General features: G+C 43.3%; 2 protein-coding genes across 6 annotated transcripts in view; both read right to left on the bottom strand.

The window, feature by feature from the left end:
- Window positions 1-20860, bottom strand: part of CEMIP (cell migration inducing hyaluronidase 1) — a 112478-nt gene that overhangs the window by 58172 nt on the left and 33446 nt on the right. The window contains exon 1 of one of the 3 annotated variants that reach the window (XM_080607437.1): window positions 1641-4212. The exons of the other annotated variants lie outside the window; for them this stretch is intronic. The gene's annotated coding sequence lies outside the window, so the exon portion shown is untranslated. Of the gene's footprint in view, window positions 1-1640; window positions 4213-20860 lie in introns of those variants that run through there. 3 annotated transcript variants of the gene reach the window in all.
- The window catches only part of LOC308200899 (cell surface hyaluronidase CEMIP2-like), a 55979-nt gene continuing 39470 nt past the window's right edge, over window positions 4352-20860 (bottom strand). For all 3 annotated transcript variants that reach the window (XM_080607434.1, XM_080607433.1, XM_080607435.1), the window contains 6 exons: window positions 13433-13615; window positions 11260-11473; window positions 10426-10527; window positions 8561-8721; window positions 7169-7278; window positions 4352-4683 (listed from right to left, as the gene is read on the bottom strand). In XM_080607434.1, the coding sequence (XP_080463560.1) occupies window positions 4484-4683; window positions 7169-7278; window positions 8561-8721; window positions 10426-10527; window positions 11260-11473; window positions 13433-13615 (970 nt within the window). In that variant the 3' untranslated portion in view covers window positions 4352-4483. The remainder of the gene's footprint in view (window positions 4684-7168; window positions 7279-8560; window positions 8722-10425; window positions 10528-11259; window positions 11474-13432; window positions 13616-20860) is intronic.

Here is a 20860-nt window from a genome sequence, read left to right on the forward strand (position 1 = left end):
AAAAAGAGACATCAAACAGGAGCAAGAAACCTGCCTGCACCCTGACAGCTGCTGCCACTGCCCGGCAAGAGCAGCCACAGCCCAAACAGGGATCTGGGGCCATCCCCAGGAAATCTCACAGGATCCCGATGGAAAAGCTGCCTTTTAGTCCCGAGCAGGGTGAATGCTCTCCCTCCTGCTCCCGGCAGCCAAAGCTGGGCCCTCAGCCTGCTGTAACCAGAAAAAGGGTAACGTAAGCTGATGCTGAGGTTGTAGTGGCTTGTTGGCTAGATCTGAAGAGCTACTGCGTATTTCCTCATTCATATGCAAAGAAGCCAACTTCAATTTGGAAGCCGATTCCTGAGAAGGAGTTGTTGTTTAATTAGCACCTCCGCTACCTCCTTGCTGACACCGCACGGCAGCGGCTGTCCTCTCGCCCCACTCAGGAAATTTCGCATTTTAACCCCAGCTGGGAAGACAGATTTGATGAGCGCGTTTGCCTTTTTGACCCAAGGACATGTCAGCTCTTGCTGCAGTGACATTCCTGTGCTAGAGGAGCCTTCACACACGAGCCGCGAGCACAGCTAAAGCCTTCAGACGCCCTATACAAATAAACAAACGCATTTTGAGGGATGGCTAATGAAAATGCCTTCCCAGTCCCAGGGCAGCACGGCTGCGAAGCTGCTCCTGTTCTTCATCTTGATCTTGTGCCTGCCATCCAGCCATTAGCTGTTTGTTTTTGCTGGCAAGTAGTGGACGAAACGCACGAAAAGACCCTACTTTTCAATAAAATCAATACTGGAGTCAAAAACAGAAGTCTGACTTTTTTCCCTATGAACCTCAGTTTCTTATCAATTTATCCAATGCCTTTCCCTGTGAGGAAGGAGGTTCCGCTCACATGTTCCATTCATAAATGTCACTGCAAGCTCCTTGCCTCCTGATGTTCTTAAGAACATCTTCTTAAAAGGAGCTGGAGTTAGAGGGAGTTTTTACAATGAATAAATTAAAGGCAACTAAGGTGTCTGCAAATTCATTGTAAACGAATTCATTGGCAAACTATTTTGGGACAGAAATAAGAGAGTTATTTTAAACATATGTGTTTTTTGGTTTTTTTTTTTTTTCAGAATTAATCTCTACCCCCCCCCCCCCCCCCCCCAAGGCTTATAGACCTTTAAAAGGAAAGACCTTTAAAAGGAAAGGAAGTGATTTTTGGCTTAGCTAAAACTAAATCATTTGCAATTCACAGCATTCCACCTATCAGAGCCTGACTGACCTCCAGTTTCACATCCTTTCAAAGTGCTCAGCATTTCATCGAATCCTTGTCCACTACATGAAATTTTCAAAGCACCAAGGCGGTGGGAGGCTGAATCCCAGTTTCTGAGGTTCAGGATGCACTGACTTTACTGCGAAAGTCCTTGATGGATAGCCAAGCCAATGCTTTCAGAAGGAGCTATAGTATATCCACTGAAGAAATGCTTAGGGAATAAGCGGGATGGCCGTATGTCCTGAATGCATTAGATGTACTGAACATGCCTGGATTAGCTACAGGGCATTCACAGTCCACATGGACTCCAGCGTGCGGGTGGAGATATTCCCGCTCTGGACATCCTGGGGAGGAATATGGCAGCTCTCCACAAATATAACACCCACATGGCACTTACCCTGCAGCTTCACACACTCAGACTTCTGGTGCATGCCAAGTTAGCAGCAGCCTTTGAAAACCTCGTCCTGAATGTCCCAAGGGTCCATTGAGGAACTGTACCCTCTGCGGAGCGTCCCTGGTTTTAAAGAGTTTTTTCCCTCCCAAGGCAAGGGAAGCGTGTGCAGTAGCTCAGAGGATCACAGCATTCTGAGACCTCTCCGAGCTGCTGCTTTTAACTATTCAAATAACTGCATCAGGATGTAAATATTTTTCTTTTTGCTTTTGTGGTACTTGACTGTTTGCATCCAGCTCACCACGGCTCCACGCCTTCCTCTCCAGGACATTTGCCATTTGCTCTCATTCTGAGGTGGGAGGAGGAAGAGAGATTTTTCAGAAGTTTAGGCACATTCCTCTCCTTCCTTCACTAGGTTTGTCCTTTGCCAATTGTTTAGTCTCAGGCTGGGGTTAGAGCTCGGCAAAGTTTTATTGGGATCCAGGGTCTGGACCTGTCACAGATTATCAAATAAATCTCCAAGAAAGTAAAGGCTCGCTCTGTAAGTAGTTGTTCCAATGTTGGGCTTAAGCTCACAGCCAAAAACATCTTGCTTTTCTTCCCCTGCGTGGCCTCAGAAATCATAACAATTAGGTACTAATAGTTCAGAAGGACTTCAGATTGCTCCTGAGAGGTTCAGTGCCAGCCACTCGGCCTCTTGTCCCGCCGCTCCCCGTGGGGGCTGTGCAGGCCTGCGATGTCCTGTTACTTTCCCTCTCCCGAGCAGCATCACTAACTTCTTCACGCTCTCCAGCAAGCCAAGACCTCACCTCTGGCTGAACCCAACTCCCACCTCTCCTCCCTGATGTGGCGATGGAGCCACGGCCTCCTCCTCTGCCCACAAGCCTTTTGGTGCCCTCTCCCCCTCACCCAGGCGGTGTGAGGTGGTAGAGGTAAGCGTCTCAGCCGGGGAGGTCAGTTCCCGCCGCGATGCACGGATGCCAGAGCGACTAACCCACCAGGGAGCAAGAGTCTGGCCAACAAAATGCTGACCTTGCCCTGTAGCAACTCGTTTGGCCATTTCTGAGAATTTCAAAGAAACGACGGGACATTAGTAACAAAGCCTTCACCTACCTGTTTGAATAACCTGTGGACAGCTGTCGGCAACTCAAAGGAAAAAAGAGGCACTCGTGACACAAGGTTTAGCCTTGAAATGTAAGGGTCCCAGTGTACTACACAGCAAGGGAAAGATCAGTATATTTTAGTAGAAGAGCTTGAAAAAAAAACATGTCATTCTGTAAAGAAAAGGTCTGAAGTGTCTGATATTTATGGCCATAGATTTCATCTACTCATTACAGACATGAAGGCACGTCTAGGGACATACACACTCACCTGCACGTTTGAGCAGTACAAGTAAAGCTACTTTTTCAGATTTCTCTCTGCTAGACAGGGCCCCATGACCTGTCACTTTTTTTCTATACAAATAATCCAAACCTTGGCCTTTCTCTCTGAGCTACCTTTCTCCCCAGTAGGATGCCCCCGCTCAAAACCGTAGCAACCGATCAGCAAAATGATCAAACAAATGCTGTGAGCAAACAAGCCCTACCTGTGCATTTTCTTGTACTCTGCTGTGTAAAAAAAAAAAAAAAAAAGAAAATTACCACAGATTAAGACCAACAGTGTCCTTGATTGGCTTGTGATATCTGCATTTAAAAAAGCAAATCTAAGATGTTAGTTGTAGGCTTAACAGTAAACAAAACAATAACAACAAAAGAAACATCATAATTATTTTATTTACCTGCATCAGAATTTCAACCTTTCCTCTTTTTTTTTTTTTGACAGTTTTGAACATTTTGGAAGCTTGTTCAGTTCCTGTAAAGAATTCTTTAACAAAGACATGCTCATCTGAACTCACCCTCCCCTTCACTGCTGTCACCAAGTAAAAAAACCTTCAAACCAAAATGAGCATGTCATCATTTCAGGCTAAGTTTGTACTTAAATTGTCATCAGTGAGATCATCAGTTTGTTTCTCAGTTTGCATACAAAGCTCTTCCTTTTTGTTCACTTCAAAAAGCAGTCTCATAAACAAAACAAAAAAAGCAACCAAAGAATATTAGCTACTAATACCAGCAGTATTTCAGTCCTCGATGGGAGCAGAAAGTCAATACAATCATTGTCTGAAGGAGGAATGCAACATTTTGCCCTGCACAGCATATACATTATCCTTAGTTTTATTCCTGTAGGACTTTAATTAAATGTTCACATCAATTGGGCAAACATCATTTCACCAGTCATTAGCTACAGGCAGAAATACATTTATAATTCCTTGTTGCAACCGTATATATTCAGGTCGATTAGAAGACATTATTGTAAAATCACCACGTGCTTACCCATCGATGCAAGCAGATGCTGCTGAGTTCACCTAAGATGCCATTGAGGACGACGCTTAGTTGTTTTAAAAGCAGGCATTAATGGAAGGAAAACAGGACTGATGGGAGAATTCCCTACCTCTGCTGAAGGTTCATCTGTTTCCCTGGATGCTGCTAAAGTTTCCATGCCAAGTTTCATTTCCAGCCCCTATGGTACTGAAGAGCATGTTTTCGCCTTTAAAACTTACCATCTGACTCCAAATCGTAGATATGTTCAAACACTTCTCTCCTTAGGAAGCGCAGCCCACAGGCTTTTCCTATCCTGTCCTGTGGGGCGCTGTTTAAAAAATAAAACTCTACCATAGCGGGTAAGATGAAACTATATTTATTAGTTATAAAATATACAAGTGAACAACATTGGTTCGGTACAATCCCGTAAAAACAAGAGCAGGTTTTGCTGACAGCTGCTGGACTTGCCTGGTTGGTGTTACACCACCGTTGCTAATCGCGGGGCACCATAGCCTCTGCAGAGATGTGCTCTGAGTGGTTCTGAGAAAAAGTGTTAGCTGAACATTGATACTCTTTCAGCTTCAAGGGAACATAATGCTGTAGAGAAGCGGCTTTCTGATAACCAGCGTGATTAAGGACTTTAATCCAGGAGGGCTTGACTTGTCCTTTATAGCCAAGCATAGCAAAACTCCCTGTAAAACAGACACAAGAGCATGACCCTCTGGGTGGATCCATTCAGTTATCAGCAGCACAGCATGGATATCACAGAAACTTCTTAGACTTTTATTTATTATTTGTTTGTTTGTTTGTTTGGATTAAAAAAACCAGAATGCTTAAGAGGCAAAAAGGGATGAAAGAGGGAATGAGCCTTGCTGAAGCTGTACCCTCACTGCATCACAGCTCTACAGGTATTTCAATAAGCTGAGAGAGATTCCCAGATGTGAGTTAGCAGGAATATTGCTTTACTCTTTATTTTTAACCATTGGTACTTTTTCATATTTGACTACATGAAAATGGTTAGGCATTTTGAATCCTTCTTTTATTAGTTTACATCACTTTCTTCCTGTTATGCATAAACTGTTCCCCATGTCAGTTCTGCTCTTGTCCTCTGCTGTCACAAAGTACAAAGGCATTATGTGTTCTTTGATTTTAATAATAATGTCTTGTGTTTATATTATGCTTTTCATTGCAAAGACTCCCAAGGCTATTTGCAGATGGTTGGATCAAGACTATTCCTGTAAACACTTCTAATTTAAATAAGGTTTTGCAGAACCAGGCAACAAGACCCTAAATCCTGATCCTGCTGGGGTCAAGGGGATTGCTTTTGCGCATTATCCCTGGCAGCATCAATATGCATTTGGGAGAAATGTTCCAGCCTGCCCTGAACTGCAGCCCCCCAGAGCGGACCACGGCGGCTGCTGTACACAGTCCTGCATGCAATCGCCTTTGGAGCTGTGAAGTCAAATAGTGCACATACCTGAATCAGCAGGAGAAAGCTCATGAATCAGAACATAATTACCCAGACTGGAAATCAGGGCAGACACGCGGGTGAACACCCTTGCCCTTCAGAAAAGCAAAACAGAGGCGACACGGGATCAGCCAGCAGCGGCTTAGTCCCTCTGCCAGCCACCAGCACAACAGCCCCTGACTTCCCACTGGAGAGGTAGGGCAAGGAGTTGGCCACCAACCGGTGTGTCCTCAGGATGGGGCACTGTGGTGGCCCTACCTGCTCCTTTGTGTGCTCCAGGAGTGGTCAAGGCTGGCGGCTGAACCGAGCTCCCAAAATGACCTGGCAGGGCTGTGCCCAAGTGAGCGGCGCAGGTGTTCCAGGGAAAAAAAGTTTGACAAAGCAAACAAAAAAGATTACTTTTTAATAAAAAAATTCCTTTCAAAAGTAGTCAGGGCTTTGAAGAAAGAATGAAGCAATGAAGTTCCAGGACAAAGAAACAAAAAAGAAAAACTCAAATTTTTGCTTTTGAAAGGATGAAAGCAAAAACAGCTTCTCAGGAATCAAACAGGCACCAAAGTGAAATGCTGTCTCTGCTGTAAAGATTATGCTGTCCTCCTCCTGGAATAGTCACAGGAATGAGCTTTGAAACTTGAACCAGAAATTGATGTAAATTTCAGTAAAGCAACAGCAAGAAAAAAATAAAAAGGAAAAAAGAAAAAAAAAAGAAGCTGGAAATGCAACCAATTCTGCTTCTGATCTCTGCTTAAGAGACTGCAAGTGGAATCTGAATCAAGCTAGCTGGCTGTATTCCTAATATCCTTATCACCCGAACCATTTGTCCAAACTTGGACTTCAACAGCCCCCTGTTTTCCAGAAGGAAACCCAGCATGGTAAAGGCAATATGTGACTGGCAGCTTTTTGCACTCTGAGTTTCCACAAGCAGTTCTTTTAATTCCATCAAAAACAGGGAATTCAGACTGAAAGCTGTTCTGCCAAAAAAGTGCGCTGCTCAAAGGCATTGCAGGGAGGAGATGCCCACAAATTTGCTGTTTTTTCACCCTGAGGAGAACAAACTTTGGGACTGAACAGACTGAGTATCACTCGGGATTAGGATTGGGCCGGTCTCCTCTGCAATGATTTTCCTGCTTTCTTTCTTGTTTCTTTGAAAGTGCAGTGACAATATTTCTAAATGAATGCTCTAAAGCTATAAAAATCTGTGATCCAAAACTACTTGGATTCTCTGGACCAACGATACCAATGGATTTCTTACAGCAATTCAAGGTAAGTCTGCAGTAAGAGCTTTCCAAGAGTGGTGATTTCACCTTTCTTTCATCCAAGAAAATAAAGAGCTCCTATTTCACTGCAGGCTACTTTCTTTTTCATTAGCCTTTTAGTTTGTGATTATTTTCCCTTGAAAAGCAGTTGAATTTTAGAGATGGAATCTTTATCAAATAATTATTTGCTGGTTTTGTTAGAAAAAAAAAGCTCCATTTAGGATGAAAAATTTGCAACAAGCAAACTGGTGAGGTAGGGTCAAAATCCAAAATAACTCTCCCACTTCTCAACATCAGTGAGCTAAGAGTTTTTTTTATGAGATTACACAGGCATATTTTGTAGTAGCAAATATATTGATAAGCACTTTGTGAGTATGTGCATATTTTTGGTAAGTAGACACACCAGTCAGTAATTCTCAGGCAAAAGAAGTAGGACAGAATACATATATTTACCTTCCTTGTGGAAGACAATAGGCTTTGCAGAACCTAACCTTGTAAAAACAGACATTTCAGAGCTCCCCACCACGTCTGCAATATCTCTAGAGCACACAAGAACAAGTGATCTGAAAGGAAGGACAGTAATTACTGCATGACAGCAAAACATTGCAATTGCTAAGAATCTGCAAGACCTTTAAGCTCTAATTCAGAAAAGGACTTGAGAGCTTGCCTAACTTTAAGAACAACCTTAAATCTCTTTGATTTCAATCACATGTAAGCTTTCATAAGCTAAACCCTCTGTTTAAATACGTTCCTAAATTAAGCCTGTTCCTCACACAGACTCAAAACAAGCACAAATGACTGTGAGTGCACCCCTTTTAAGAAAGTGACACTCAGCTGCAGAAGAAATTCAGTTACTGTGCAGTCCTGAGACGCTGAAACCATCTATAAACTGAGTCCGATTTTCAGTCAAGCCTCAGCCTGACTGGTCCTCACAGATGTGCTTTCAGCCCTCAGTGAATTGTACCTGTGATGAATTACAGGCACAATTGGTTGCATTTAGCTGAATGCCCAGCCTTGCAAAAATACACATCCTACAAGAAAATTAAACCAAATGTACAGGCATCACATGCATATATGTCACTTCATGCACATTTCATACATGTACATACTCATGTGCATAAATAAAGATGTAATAACTCCAGAGTGTTCAAATCTTTGGTCATGAACTGCTCAGAAATGTCTTGGACTGAAAGTCTGTTTTCTGGTTATTTGACCTGCTTCTGCCAGCAGCCAAGAATTTATCTATAAATCTCTGTTGTTCCATGTTTATGTGGCGACACATAAAACCACAAGGAATGTGGAACAGACACAAACAGAGATGATCCAGATCTTTGCCAGGACACATTCAAGGTAACAGCCCGCAGGCACGCAGGTCTATTCATTGGTTTGCCCAAGAAAAGTCTTGGAAAATCTGGCACACCTATGATTTTCATCTGTCAAAAGAGGCAAAAACAATCAGTAAAAGTAAACAGAAACCAACCCATTTCAGAAATGGAAAACTGAATCATCAGCTGCCAGGAAATTGTTGGCCATTGGGATACGTACACAGGACTGCAAATGTCATTGCACGGACCTTATCTACTTCAAAGTGGAAAATGGATTGTTAATTTAGAAGGAATTGCCAGTTTTCCAGAAAGTCTGTCTCTTTCTGCTCTAATCTGTGCAATCCTGTGAGAAAGACAGTGCTTTTCTTATTATCTGGGTGATATTTGGGATTTGTACATAATTCAATCTTTGCCAAATGTTTTCAGAGTACAAGTTCGGTTCTGAAAGTAGATCATTTTCCTCTCTTTGTCTATCAGCCCCAGGTCACTACATGAACTGGGCTCTCAGTACTTTGCTTACCTCTCTTTTATAAATGTTTGAACATAATCAGTTATTGAATTGGCCGCATTTTCCCCAGTAACTGTGTCAAAGTGCCGCCTACTCACAACTGCTCCTGAACATGCATCTAGCACCACGAAGAATATCCCAGGGCTATTGATCAGGAACACTGCACCATTTATCTGCAACAAAAAATGAGGTAGGTTTTATGGAGACAGGCAGTAAATGACTGGGGAGCTTCAGACTCTGAGTCTGCTTTTCCATAAGAAGGGAGTTATGAGCAAGGAAAATATCACGTTTACACCCTATAATTTTAAATATGTAATTAGTGCAGATGAAGTGACATCACTGATATCTGGTCAGTGGCAGGAGGAGGAAAAAAACATTAGGTTTGAATGGCACTGGTAAGCCCAGTGGGGTACCAAAAACATGAGAAGTGAGATTGACATCTTTTGTGTATTAAGAAGATACATTTGGGAAGCAGAGAATCCTGGGAGTAAAATGCCTAGTTCAGTCTTAATACAGATTCTTTTCATGTGGGTGAAATTACTGTCACTTGGCAAGGCAGATTTGACCAAGGAACATGGGAGAGATGCTGAGACAGCGGATGGGGGAATAGAAGCAACACATGGACATTTTTTTTCCCCCTGGAAATGTAAATATAAAAAGATTTCAAAAACAAAATATTCCTTCTCGGTAGAGCTGTCCCAGGGCCTCAAATAAGTTGCAGCACAAGTGACTCCTACTCCCCTCCCTTCCTACAGCGAGGGCTCCTTCCTCAGGTTTCAGCTCTCAAAATGCACCACAATCTCTGCTTTTGGAAAGACAAAGGCTCTCAGAGATGCAATAGGTCAAGGGTAAGGGAAACACAAATGTCTGGGCCATGGGTGGGCAGGGGAGAGTGAGAATAAGCAAAGGCAGGGCAGACTAAATCTTTTGCTCATACTTCTAAGCCTCCACAATGTGTCTAAGTCTGGATGCATGTAGAGCAGGGAGTAACCACAACTGCAAGCTGACCTAAACCAGAGCTGCTGGCCAAAGAAAGAGCCCAGCTGTGTGTCTTGCCCTGACTGCGTGCTCCAGACCCACTGGGGCTCTTGTGGCCACATGGGAGCTGGAGCAGGGCACCACTGCACCTGAATGCACGAGGGGCTCCATCATCTGCAGGCAACGGCCCTGAGTGGAGTGCTGCCCACAGGCAGGTCTCTGCGATTCACTGCAGGTGAGGATGTTACCTCCAATAACCCCTGCTTTTTAATGAGTTGAATTAGTTTTTGATGATGCAGCCAGAGCACATGGTGAGAAATCTTGGCTGCTCTCACTCCGTAAGGATTCTTTACCAGCTTTGCTTGGCATTTTTTAGCATTAATATAATTCAGTAACATGTAAACCTGAGAAACTGTCCTCGCTAAAATTATTTCAGTCACCTTTCTCCATCCAGGCAGAGATATAAGGCATGTGCAGGGATAACTTGACAGCTCCAAACTCCTTCAGTAGTGAAATACAGTTATTTTTAACTTTTAGTGCAATGCCAGAAGAGAAAATCAGAAAAACAAGCTTGTTTTTTCCCCCACATCCTTTGTAAACAGTGACTTCTGTTGTATTTTTCTCCCCACTTCCTCCATATTAGAGTGATGGTGTTAATTCTTCTTTTGAGGTGATAAAAGGCCTTTTCTCCCCCTAAGGGCTCAAATCCTCATCTGAATAGAATACGAACTCCCAGTGACTCTAATGGAGCTAATTGTGAGGGAGAACAATGCACTCGCCTCTTCCAGGGGAACTTCCCATTTCCTCCTGCCAAGGCTCAGCAAGATTTCGTAATAACTTTCCTTGGAGATAAAGTTTCCCCTGTTTAATCACCATTTCAAATACAGTAAAACACATACCTTAATGAATGCAGATGTCAAGTGGCTTTGTATGTCTGCCTTGCTGAGAGACTGGATCTGGATTCTCATATACTTGACTGAGGGTGTGCTAGTGATAGCAAGCTGCAATTACATGAGAGACAGAACCTTAAAAACTGGATGGCACCGAGTACCATTGCTCATATACATGATTGCAAAACTCAGAGAATTAATTTTTTTCAAACTATGATCCCGGTTCATAAGTAAGTGTTTGTTGTTAAGACAACATTTATCAAAGAATCATGGTAACGCTGGTTGGAAAGGACCTCTGATGGTCACTCTGCCACTGAATAACAACTTGAATATGACTCATACATTTTGCTTGGCTTTAAAATCAAGTGCAGATTTGTATGAGGTTGAAACAATTCTACAGAATTTACAGTGGGGTGAACCGACAGTAAATGAGAAGAAAACCTGGCTCTAATTTTCCGATTATTGTCATTAACCAGAGTTACTTCCCAGTCTGAAATTCAACAGTAATGCTGTGCATTGGAATTCAAAGCTAATCCAGTCTGAGCCCTCTCAAGCATCTTTTTATTCTTGTTTGAAAGAAAAAAAAAAGGGAAAAAAGTGCTGTGGCTGTACATTCACATGCTTCCAGCTGGGCAATTTCTTTGAGGCTATCTTTGAAACATAGTACAAGAAGCTGTAGAAATTTAGAGTAAAATCCTTCGCTCTACACATGACATGATGCCGACCAGGTTCACAAGTGGCGATTCCCCATGAATTTTCCTTGTGGGTTGTGAAAATGCATTGACCTCACACGGATGCACGTACGCTGCATAACCCAAACACGACGGAGGATGCGCTGGGTACCTGTGGGGCACCACACGCCCTGCACTGCCTGGCTGGGCGCTGGGACACAGGGTGCTGGGGAGCTGCTGGCCTCTGTGGGAAGGGGTTTGGGGCACAGCTCCAGGACCCCCCTGGGTACATATGCGCCGTGATTTTAATACGTTCGCAGCCTTGCTGAGAGCAGTAACTGTGGCCTTTCCGAGCTTCGTGGGCTTGCAGGTGAACAAAGAGGTACCTGGAAATGAGAGCAAGCAGAGGGGTCAGAGCCTCTGTGTGTTTAGAGGAAAGGTTGAGTAGAGGCAGGGTCTGCACTTGCTAAATTGCATTATCCCTCCTATTTCCCAATTACACCAAACAACTGTGTCTTAGAGCGGTGTAATACAGCACGCCCACAAGTTGCGCTTGTAAAATGAGTCCTGCAAGGATGCTGGTCGAGCTTTCTTCCTGTCCTGGCATGACGAGACCTGCTGCACTTACAGCCCATATGCCCAAAAGAGCTTCCTTTGCTGGGCAAGCGTCTGTGTGGCCGGCACCACCTCCAGCCCTGGGCGTGGCGGCATCCTGCTAGCGTGCTCACGCTATTGTGCAGGCTTGCCTGGAAATATTGGCATCTCCCCCTTTGGCTCTCCGCATCTCATGGCCTTGGCCTGCAGGCACAGCTTAGCCCTAGGCATGCATGACAAAAGCTCCAAGGCAGCCAGATCTTCTGGCCCTTGCAGTTCATTTTTTCCTAGCTGTTCTAAGTATGTTTTCAATCGTGTCCATTCTGAAATTCAGGCAGAGGAAATTATATAAACAGCTCAGCTCAGCTTCAGGATCAAAATGATGCATGAGCTATAAAGGTTTTCTTTTTCTTTCTGTTTCTTTAAAAAATGAAATATTTGTTTCTATTTGTCTGGATGAAAGAATGAGTAAGCTTGGTTCCTCTCCAAGGATCCAGCACGTGGGGTTAAAAAAAGAAGGGGAAACATCCCGCTTATTATGAAATAAAGTCTAAAAAACAACAACAGGAAAAGAAAAAAGCCAGTGCCCTAACTTCTGTACTTTGAGAGGCTAAAAAAAGCGCTGCTGAATTAAACAGAGAACCAAAAGGCTGATACTGCTAGAAGGAAGGTGGGTTATGTCCATCAGTCTGCATGCACCAGGTCCAGATGGCTGCTGGCAGCTAATGGCTCTGTCCCCACAGACCCACATGTGTAAGCATTTTCCCTGCTCTTCAGTAGTAAACAACCTGTCTACAGAATTTTGTCAACACTCCCCCCCCCCAACACACACACAGAAAAAGAAAAAAAGAAAAAGAAAAAGAAAACCGTTTACTCGTTAATCCCCCTTATTTCACAATTCCTATCATGAGAGAGACCCAGTGATCACCAAGGAGCTTGGTTAAAACGGAAGGCATTTGGGGATTTGATTGCTCATATATTATGGTTCAAAGAATAAACATATTCCATCCTCTTTTCTAATTTGGCATTTGTGGATTGATTTCTGAAGTAGCTGCTTAGTCAGGTGAAGCATCATGGGACTCATGGTTAGACCACAAAACACTTTTTTCCTCCCCAGCTATTTTAGCTGACTGAGAAACATGGTTTCGTAACATGTTTTTGTAACCAAAGGTGTTCTAGATTCTCATAAAGATGGTGTGTGATCTCTAGGACTCTCTTCTTACCTTCAAAATACAAGACGTGTTATGGTGCTATCCTATTTTTTTCCCTCCTCCCTCCTTCCCCCTCCAAACTCTAATTTTTTGAGTGTGAACATTTTACAAGTCTTCATGGGAATACAAAGAAGTCGACATTTCCCAAACTATCTCAGTGTTGGAACTGCAGCAGGCACAGGAGGGCTCCTTTTCACAGCCCTTCGGGCTGCAATGGATTTTAACAAATATTTACACTGTTCCCGCAACTCCATCGACCTGAGCAGCAGCAGGGGGGAGGCTTCAAAGGAGCTAGGGCCAGGGAAGAAAAAAGCTGTTTTTTAATGGCAATGCCAAGCACTGCTCGGTGATACAGAAGTAGACCTAAGCCAGGTTACGCCAGCCCATAACACTATTTTGACATGAAATCAGTGAAAAGACCACGCGAGCTGGATGGGACTGAAGTTTAACTATGAGGAAGGGAAAGGAGGCAGTGGGACTGGAAAGAGGAGGACCCCAGGGGGATGCTGCCCGTTCGCTTGGGGTCTGTCATGGGCTCACCCTGATGCTCTGTCGAAGTAGAAGAGCCTCTCGCCAGTCCCGTTGAGAGCACTGGCCCGGGAAGGAGCTGCGAGGTAGTGCTTTATGCTGTGTACCATCCCCGTCTGTCGCTGATAGACATCTGTTACCACGTGGAAAACAGTGTTCCTGGGGTAGCAGAGGGCAACGTGCAGCCAGTCTCCTCTGTCGGCAAAAAGCAGGAAAGAGAGAAAATGCACTTATGGGCTTGAGTACAGGAGAGATGGTCTCCAGCCAAGAGCACAATCTTCAGGGGAAAACAAAGAAGTGTCCTTTGAGGTTTTCTTTCTCTTTTAAACAGATAATAATAATAATAATAATAAAAAAATCCTCAGAGCCAAAGAAAATCAGACTTTTTCCTTTGTCTGGAAAAGATGTCTGTTTATTACAAAGGTCTGATCCAGAGACCCCAGTTGACCTCAGAGGACTTTGAATCAGGTGCCAGGACGGCTTAAACCCAGAGATTTTCGCTTCCTTGTCCTGTAAGGCTGAGGTACAACCAGTCACATACCCACTCGCGTCTCCGGAGGCAGCAGGGGCTTGTTTTAGTTCATCCGGAGCTGCTGCAGGAGAGGGAACCGGCATCCAGCAGACATTTCACCAGGGGCACAGATTCAGGAATTAGAAAGTAATCTCTGACTTGAACCAGAGCCACGGTCTAAAGAGACCTGCTTCCGCCACTTTACAGCAATGTTTAGTATTATGGTTTCCATTAAAATCTCCTCTCCCTTGCTATTTCTTCAGTATCAGTTCAGAATAACTAAGGGTAAAGCTGAAAGGTCTTTTAACTCTTGTCCACCACAATTTCAGCACAAGCATTTGCAAAAAGTTGTCCCCACGGCTTTCCTTTATCCTGTGATCTGCATCACCACCCTCATGGAGACCAAAATTGGCTCCACACGATTAACCTTTACTTTATACTCAGAGCCAAAAGATGCAGTTGCAGTGCAATTCGGATACTGATGGGAAGAATCTTCCACAAAACCCAACACCCTTTCCTGTCTGTAGGATCCACTTGTACCGGAATAAGCAGAAAGCCACAAGACATTTACACTTGAAAAGAAAAACCAAGAATACCAAGACAATTGCTTAATTATTTTTGTTTCCACTCCAGCCTCTGAAGTGGCTCCAGGTACCACATGCAGGTACCTGACCCGTTACTGTGGTTAGCTTTCCTTATATTACCAAAACCACCAAGGCCTTAAATGTATTCTTTTAATTACCTGGATTCCTGGTTAAAATGTGAAAATATAAATTTGGCTTAACGGCGGACAGTTACCACCTTCATCAGCTGCCTTCCAGGGCCCTGCAAATCTGAGGAACACAAAGTTTCTCCTAAGGCTCCACTGAGGTGACCCACCATCCATCCCTGCCTGCAGAGCGATACAGGAGTGAAAATCTCTTTTGATTTGGAGAATTTGGGGGATCTGCATGCCTAGACCTCTACTTTGCATTGTGCATAGACTATATAATAGCAAAACTTTTTCAGCCTTTTTCTGGTTTTCTCATTAAAACAAAACAAAACTACTACAGGGCTGAAGAGGAGACAGACTGTTCTAGAATAATAAAAAAAAGTCATACAAAGACCCATCAGCTTGAGCCAGAGACTGCCCTCTAGATTTTAACCAAATCCAGCTGTGTCACAACATAGGATGGCTTGAAAATGGATATATTTTCAGGTGATTTGGCCTCTGACAAGAGGAAATGAAAGAAATGCACCATGTTTGTGGAATATTTTTGGGATGGAGTCCCAAGACATATGGCTGTTTCATAAGGGTGATTTGCACTGAGTTAGCGCATTTCATCCCCTGAAGACACCATCAAAAAGTGGCCTCGTCATCCCCCTCAGATGTTGGGAACTAGCTTTGGTGCCATGTTATGCCAACTGCCACTTCCCCAGGGGACAAGAAAGGCACCAGAAAAGGAAATTGGATAGTGAAAAAAAATGTGAAAAAACCTACAGCTGTGACTGTCTTGAGTCACCAGGACATTTAGGAATATGAGTATGAGAGCCTACTGTGCACATGAGCAGGCTGAGTAAAACTCTGAAATAAATTATATCAAGACTGAGAAGTTCAAATGAAAAGCACCTACCCTGGAGTTTGTGAAATAAGAGATGGAAATAAGAAAATTCCCACAACAAAAGGCTTGGCAGGAGATGTGAGAAGGGAAGGTATTAGAAGTTATCCTTTATGTAAATATAGGAAAGAATAAGGTGGTTATTTTCTCTTTATTTTAGAGGTATTTTAACAGCTTCCTATTTAGTTCTTAGTGTCAGTTTTGTTTCTTCAGCTTGTGCTGCTGTGAACCCTCCCAAATACCTGGCTGTGTGGCTGAACAGAGCTCCACCGCCTCTAAGAAAAGCAAAGTCCGGAACAGCAGCGCTGCTGCAGGATGCCCGCAGCTGCAGATGGGCAGCAGATAGGGGTGACATGCCTTTTCTCCAGATTACCAAAACTGAAGGAGAAGTGCTGCCTCAGGCAAGCAGAGATGATCAGTCTTAGACACTGCAAACGAAAACAGAACTGCGTGTGCCTTCCTCAGCCACTCCGCTGGCCGCAGAGGACCTCTCCTGGCTGGGTCTCCAGTGCAGGAGCCTTTTTCATTTTCAGGGTGGTCAATAAACTACGACTCCTTCTTTATTTCTCTGCTTCAAATTCTCCATTCTGTCTTATTTTCTTGCTGCTACTCTGTGGTGAAGATTTGCAGCCAGAATCAGAAAAATTTGAACCAGCCTAAATATCCTGTAGGACCCTCGTTCTGCTGCTGAGAGTGCCTGCACGTCAGCTGGGATCCTCGCAGGTGTCCCAGAGACTTGGGGACACGCTCTGCACTAGCAAGAAATGCCCACTCAGGAGAAGACATTATCCCATGGATAATGACTAACAACAGAGAGAAAATATCATTTAAATCCTGAAGGACAGAAGTCAGAATATTGATATACAAACTGCCGTCCAATGGAGCAATACACAGGACTTCTTTCTACTTTCATTCTTCAGAGTTTCTTGCAAGAGAAACAAATGAAAATATGCTCAGGCAGAAAGTCTGACTTTGAAATTAACTATCAGTTTAAACAGAAGTTATATTTACATATCTAGAAAACTAACTTGAGCTATTTAAGATGTTTTCACCCCAAAACTATGTAAACACATTCACAACCTTATCTAGTGTTAAAGTTAAGATCATTTTAGATATAAGGAACATTATTTTTCTAATTCCTGCTTTTGATGAGGCCAAAACTTTCCTATATGTTTTTAAACACACACACGCCCCTACAAAAAAGACATATAAAGGAGGAAAGCTAAAAATGCACTAGCACACCATCACCATTTTGTGGAACCTACCAGTTTCAAACACCTCTTGGAAAATATTTGAGTCTGCCTGTATCAGCATGTATTTGAGAGTCTGCATGTATCGAACCCAGCATTTCTGCCCCTCTGTTACTGTCATTCAACAATCCCCACATTGCATTTCATGCATTTTTATGAATGTATCTAGCTTGTTTATTTGTTTATTTCCTTTTGGAAATGGCTGGGTGAAATGAACACAAGAAGCCATTCTGTTTTCAGCAGGGCTTTGACATTTGCAGTTCTTATGCTTTCAGGTGGACCACAAGCATCAGGCAAAGTGTTAAAAATTATGCTTGTGTTTTGGCAATGAACAGGCTTCTTGGGATAAGCAAAAGGAAAAAATGTACGAGGAAAGGCAAAATAACAGGCAAGAAGTTTCCTGTTCTTGGATATATGGTAGATACAGGTCTGCATGTCCATACACAGACACCTCCTCTACAACCTCAGAACAACCCCCACAGTCAAACCCCAAACTCCCAAAGGCAAAGCCACTCAGAGAAACGTGATTGAGCAGGCAAGGGAGGGGAGACTTTTGCAAGCGGTGGGATGTAAAGTGAGTCATATAACTTGGAGATAGATTTGGCTGCAGTAAACATTGAAAGAGTGCATGTCTGGGACTCTCACCACCTGGGAGAGGACAAACAAACACTTGTTCAATACCATGAACATGTCCCTTGACTGTATCAGATGGAGTATCAGTCCTGGACAAATGGATAGGGTCTAGTGATGGGGTTGCTGGTTTTGCTGGACATTATTGCTGGCTGTATTTTGGGTAAGGGAAACTCTAAGCTGATGAATATTATTCTAAAAAACAGCTCCACCATGTTTATTGACATGGTGTGTCACGTAGCTGATGACCATGGAAGTACACAGTCCAAATCCTGATCTCACTGATGAAAATCTGGGGTAAGCCAATGAGGGAATGCAGTAGAGTACAACTAAAAATTACTTACTTTTTCCTTGGGCTTGAAAAAACAAGAGACTTTCATCCAGTGAGTCAGCCTCCCCCAACTGTTATTACTCCTATTTAAAAACAACCCCTCTGACATTTTGGTCAGATCTATGTGAGAACAGGGAATTTGAAATTTTCCTGTTCATATTATGGGAACCAAGCAAAAATCCTCACGTGCTGCTTCTGTAAGTTTGCCTCTCACAGGATGAATGTTGAACTTCAAAAGACAAAAAGAGCAAAGCCACCTTTCAGCCTCCAACCCATCTCAAGAACAAATCGCCGGAGGTCAGTGTTCCTTGATCTCAGTCATGATACAGATGTTTTTTTTCTCTCCAAAAATATACCCTAACTTCATGACACCCTGCCCAGACCTGGCTTAATCTCCTCAGCACAAAACCCACATTCAGGACAGGCCATCTCCTCCCACACCAACATCAGAGGTGTGGAAAAAGGAATGAGAAATACCCACACGTCTCATGAGTACTGAGAAGAGTGAAGAATGGGCTGCAAGGAACCTGGGCCATGTTCTCACTTCTTCCTCCAGTCCAAGCTCTTTTTCTTCAACTCACATTTCCTGCTGGCTCCCTGCAGCTCCCACTCCTCTTTTTCTAGATTTCTTTTTTTAATTTTCTGCCTTTGACTCAAGCCCATTAAACACATCCAAACCCCCATAACAACAAACATTGCTACTGGGCAAACGTCCAGCAAATTTTTTCAGGACTTTGTTATTAAGGCTAGACAGTTCTGAAAGGCAGCATGCTGTGGGCTAGTAACACGTTAGGTATGTGGTTAGCTAGCTACAGTTGTGTGCGTTGGGATTCAAATGCCTTTCCTAAATGTTGCCATTTAGGAAACGCTATTAAAAATTCAAAAACATAGATCATGCCTCATATAAATTAATTTTTGGGGAGTTTTATCCATGTGTCTACTTAGGAATAAAGAATGATTTTTTCTTGTGCAAAACTCAACACATTATAGCAGGGCTCCTGCCCTGAGGGTATGCTCCTACTGACACTCATGAAACCAATATCTCACTCAGGCAACATTTGGCTCACAGGCAATTGTATTTAAGCAAAAAACTAAGAACTTCCTGCATTTAAATACAGTACATCACCTTGTCATCTTTGACTTTTTCCCCACTCTACGTGCTTTCTTGGAGGAATCCTAAAACAATTCAATTTATCTTGTTTTTAATGCATTCCCAGGTACTGTATCATAGACTACTGTGCATTTTGTATTTTCCTGATGCTGTGCCTAGTTTGCAGACACCTGCTCTGGAGAAGCTGGTGGCCCTGATGAGTCCCAGGTCCATGTTCCAGGAGAAGAGTTAAAGCAAAGGAAAACCTTCAGGTTTCACATACCAGGCTTCAAAATGCCAAAAAGCCTGGTTTGCTACAGCCATTGGGGGTGGTTGGTTGCTCAGACTGCTCTAATTTGTTCAGTAAAATGACCGGCTCAGTAAGGATGTGTCTCCTCAGAGTCTCCTTGTTAACCCTGGCCACTGCAAGCAGTGAGCACAAGCCACGGAGGACATAGAACAAAAAGGGCTGCAGACGGGGAAGCAAAGACAAGGCTTTAGGATCACTCACACAAGGTAATGCCAGCACCCGGCATGGCCCAGATGTACTGAAGCAGTGCAGTCTGCAATGGAGTGTTCTGGCAGATGTTTTAGCTTCTTTCCAGTTGTTTTTAAAAAAATCTCGTGGCTTTCATCCACTTGTTGACTTGCGGGTAATTTAAGGGATTTAAATAGACAGAAGGGATTCAACTATATGTGCTGATTTCTGTGTCATGTGGATGATTAACTCTGAATTACAGATGTAATCAGGACGGACAAGCTATGAAGCCCAGGTAGTGCTTTACTTATTATTATTGGAAATAGTGATGGTGTTACTTGTATTACATCCAGATCTAGGCGATCGAGGTCAGCACTCACATACATACAAGTGACAAGGAAGCAGTCACAGCCTTGAACTGTTAGTTGCACTTTGAAATACTAATTTCACCTTCCTGTCCATTTATCAATCTGAAAAGCACAAGGAAAAGTGCATTCAAAACTAATTTGAAAAAGGAACAATTTAGGAAATATCCATAAACTGGGCAAGTCTGCAACAAGCACATTCTAGCCTTGTCTCATTATCTTTGTTTTCCTCCAACCCTTATCACCACTAAAGAATTTAATCGCAGAAATGACAAGTAGCTGAAAGTATGAATCAGAATGGCGTTGAATAAAAAGCCATAGGATAAACACCCACCTAGACAGCCCTGAAAAAGACAGATATAACCAGTCCCCTGGAGTTTCAGTGCAGACATGGTCTACATAAGTTGTCTGCTTGCACTGAAATCTCCACCTTTGGATAGGTGACAACATTCTAGAGATTTCATATCACCCAGCATCAGAAGGCCCTGCTGTTTCTAATCCAAAATTGAGACACAAGCCAGCTCATTCCAGCCACTAGAATTTTCAGATAATTAAGATTATTTTCTTGTGAACATGACAATAAGCCATAGCGCAGAACTCCAGCCTAGCAAACGCAGGAATCCAGCAGTACACCTGCGCCGTCCCTGCACAAATACCACAGCGTGGGGAAGGCTGGACACGTGCCCAAGCACACACATGGACATCTGCTCTTTTGTTTGCTCTTGACAAGAAATTTGGCTCTCCACTGCCAAAAAAAAAAAAAAATCATTGGAAAACCTCTCATGGGGATTCAGGTCCTGCGACAAGGCACCAAACAACGTCAGTGTTACAAACCTCACTGTACCTCTCCAGGTGAAACTGAGAGGGTGCCGATGAGGAAAGCCAGGGAAGGCTGCCCAGAACTTTTCCCTGATGCTGGCATCAACCAGAATTGCAGTACACATGAAAGCCCCTGCTTGCAAGACTGTGGCAATCTGCCTATAAAAAATACCCCCTTTATGCTACTACCTGCTCACATCTCCCTGAAATTCTCCGAATCACAGCAGAGAGCCCTAATAAGGGAAACTCTTCCCATCGAGCCTCAACAAACCAAGTATAGAGATATTTGCCTGTGCTCATAAAAAAACAAGGAATGTTTAATCTAATTGCCACTGCTTTTCAGGCTGCTTCCACAGCACAACTTTATA

This window comes from Anser brachyrhynchus, assembly GCF_964034855.1.
Source record: "Anser brachyrhynchus genome assembly, chromosome: 11".
Lineage (NCBI taxonomy): Eukaryota > Metazoa > Chordata > Aves > Anseriformes > Anatidae > Anser > Anser brachyrhynchus.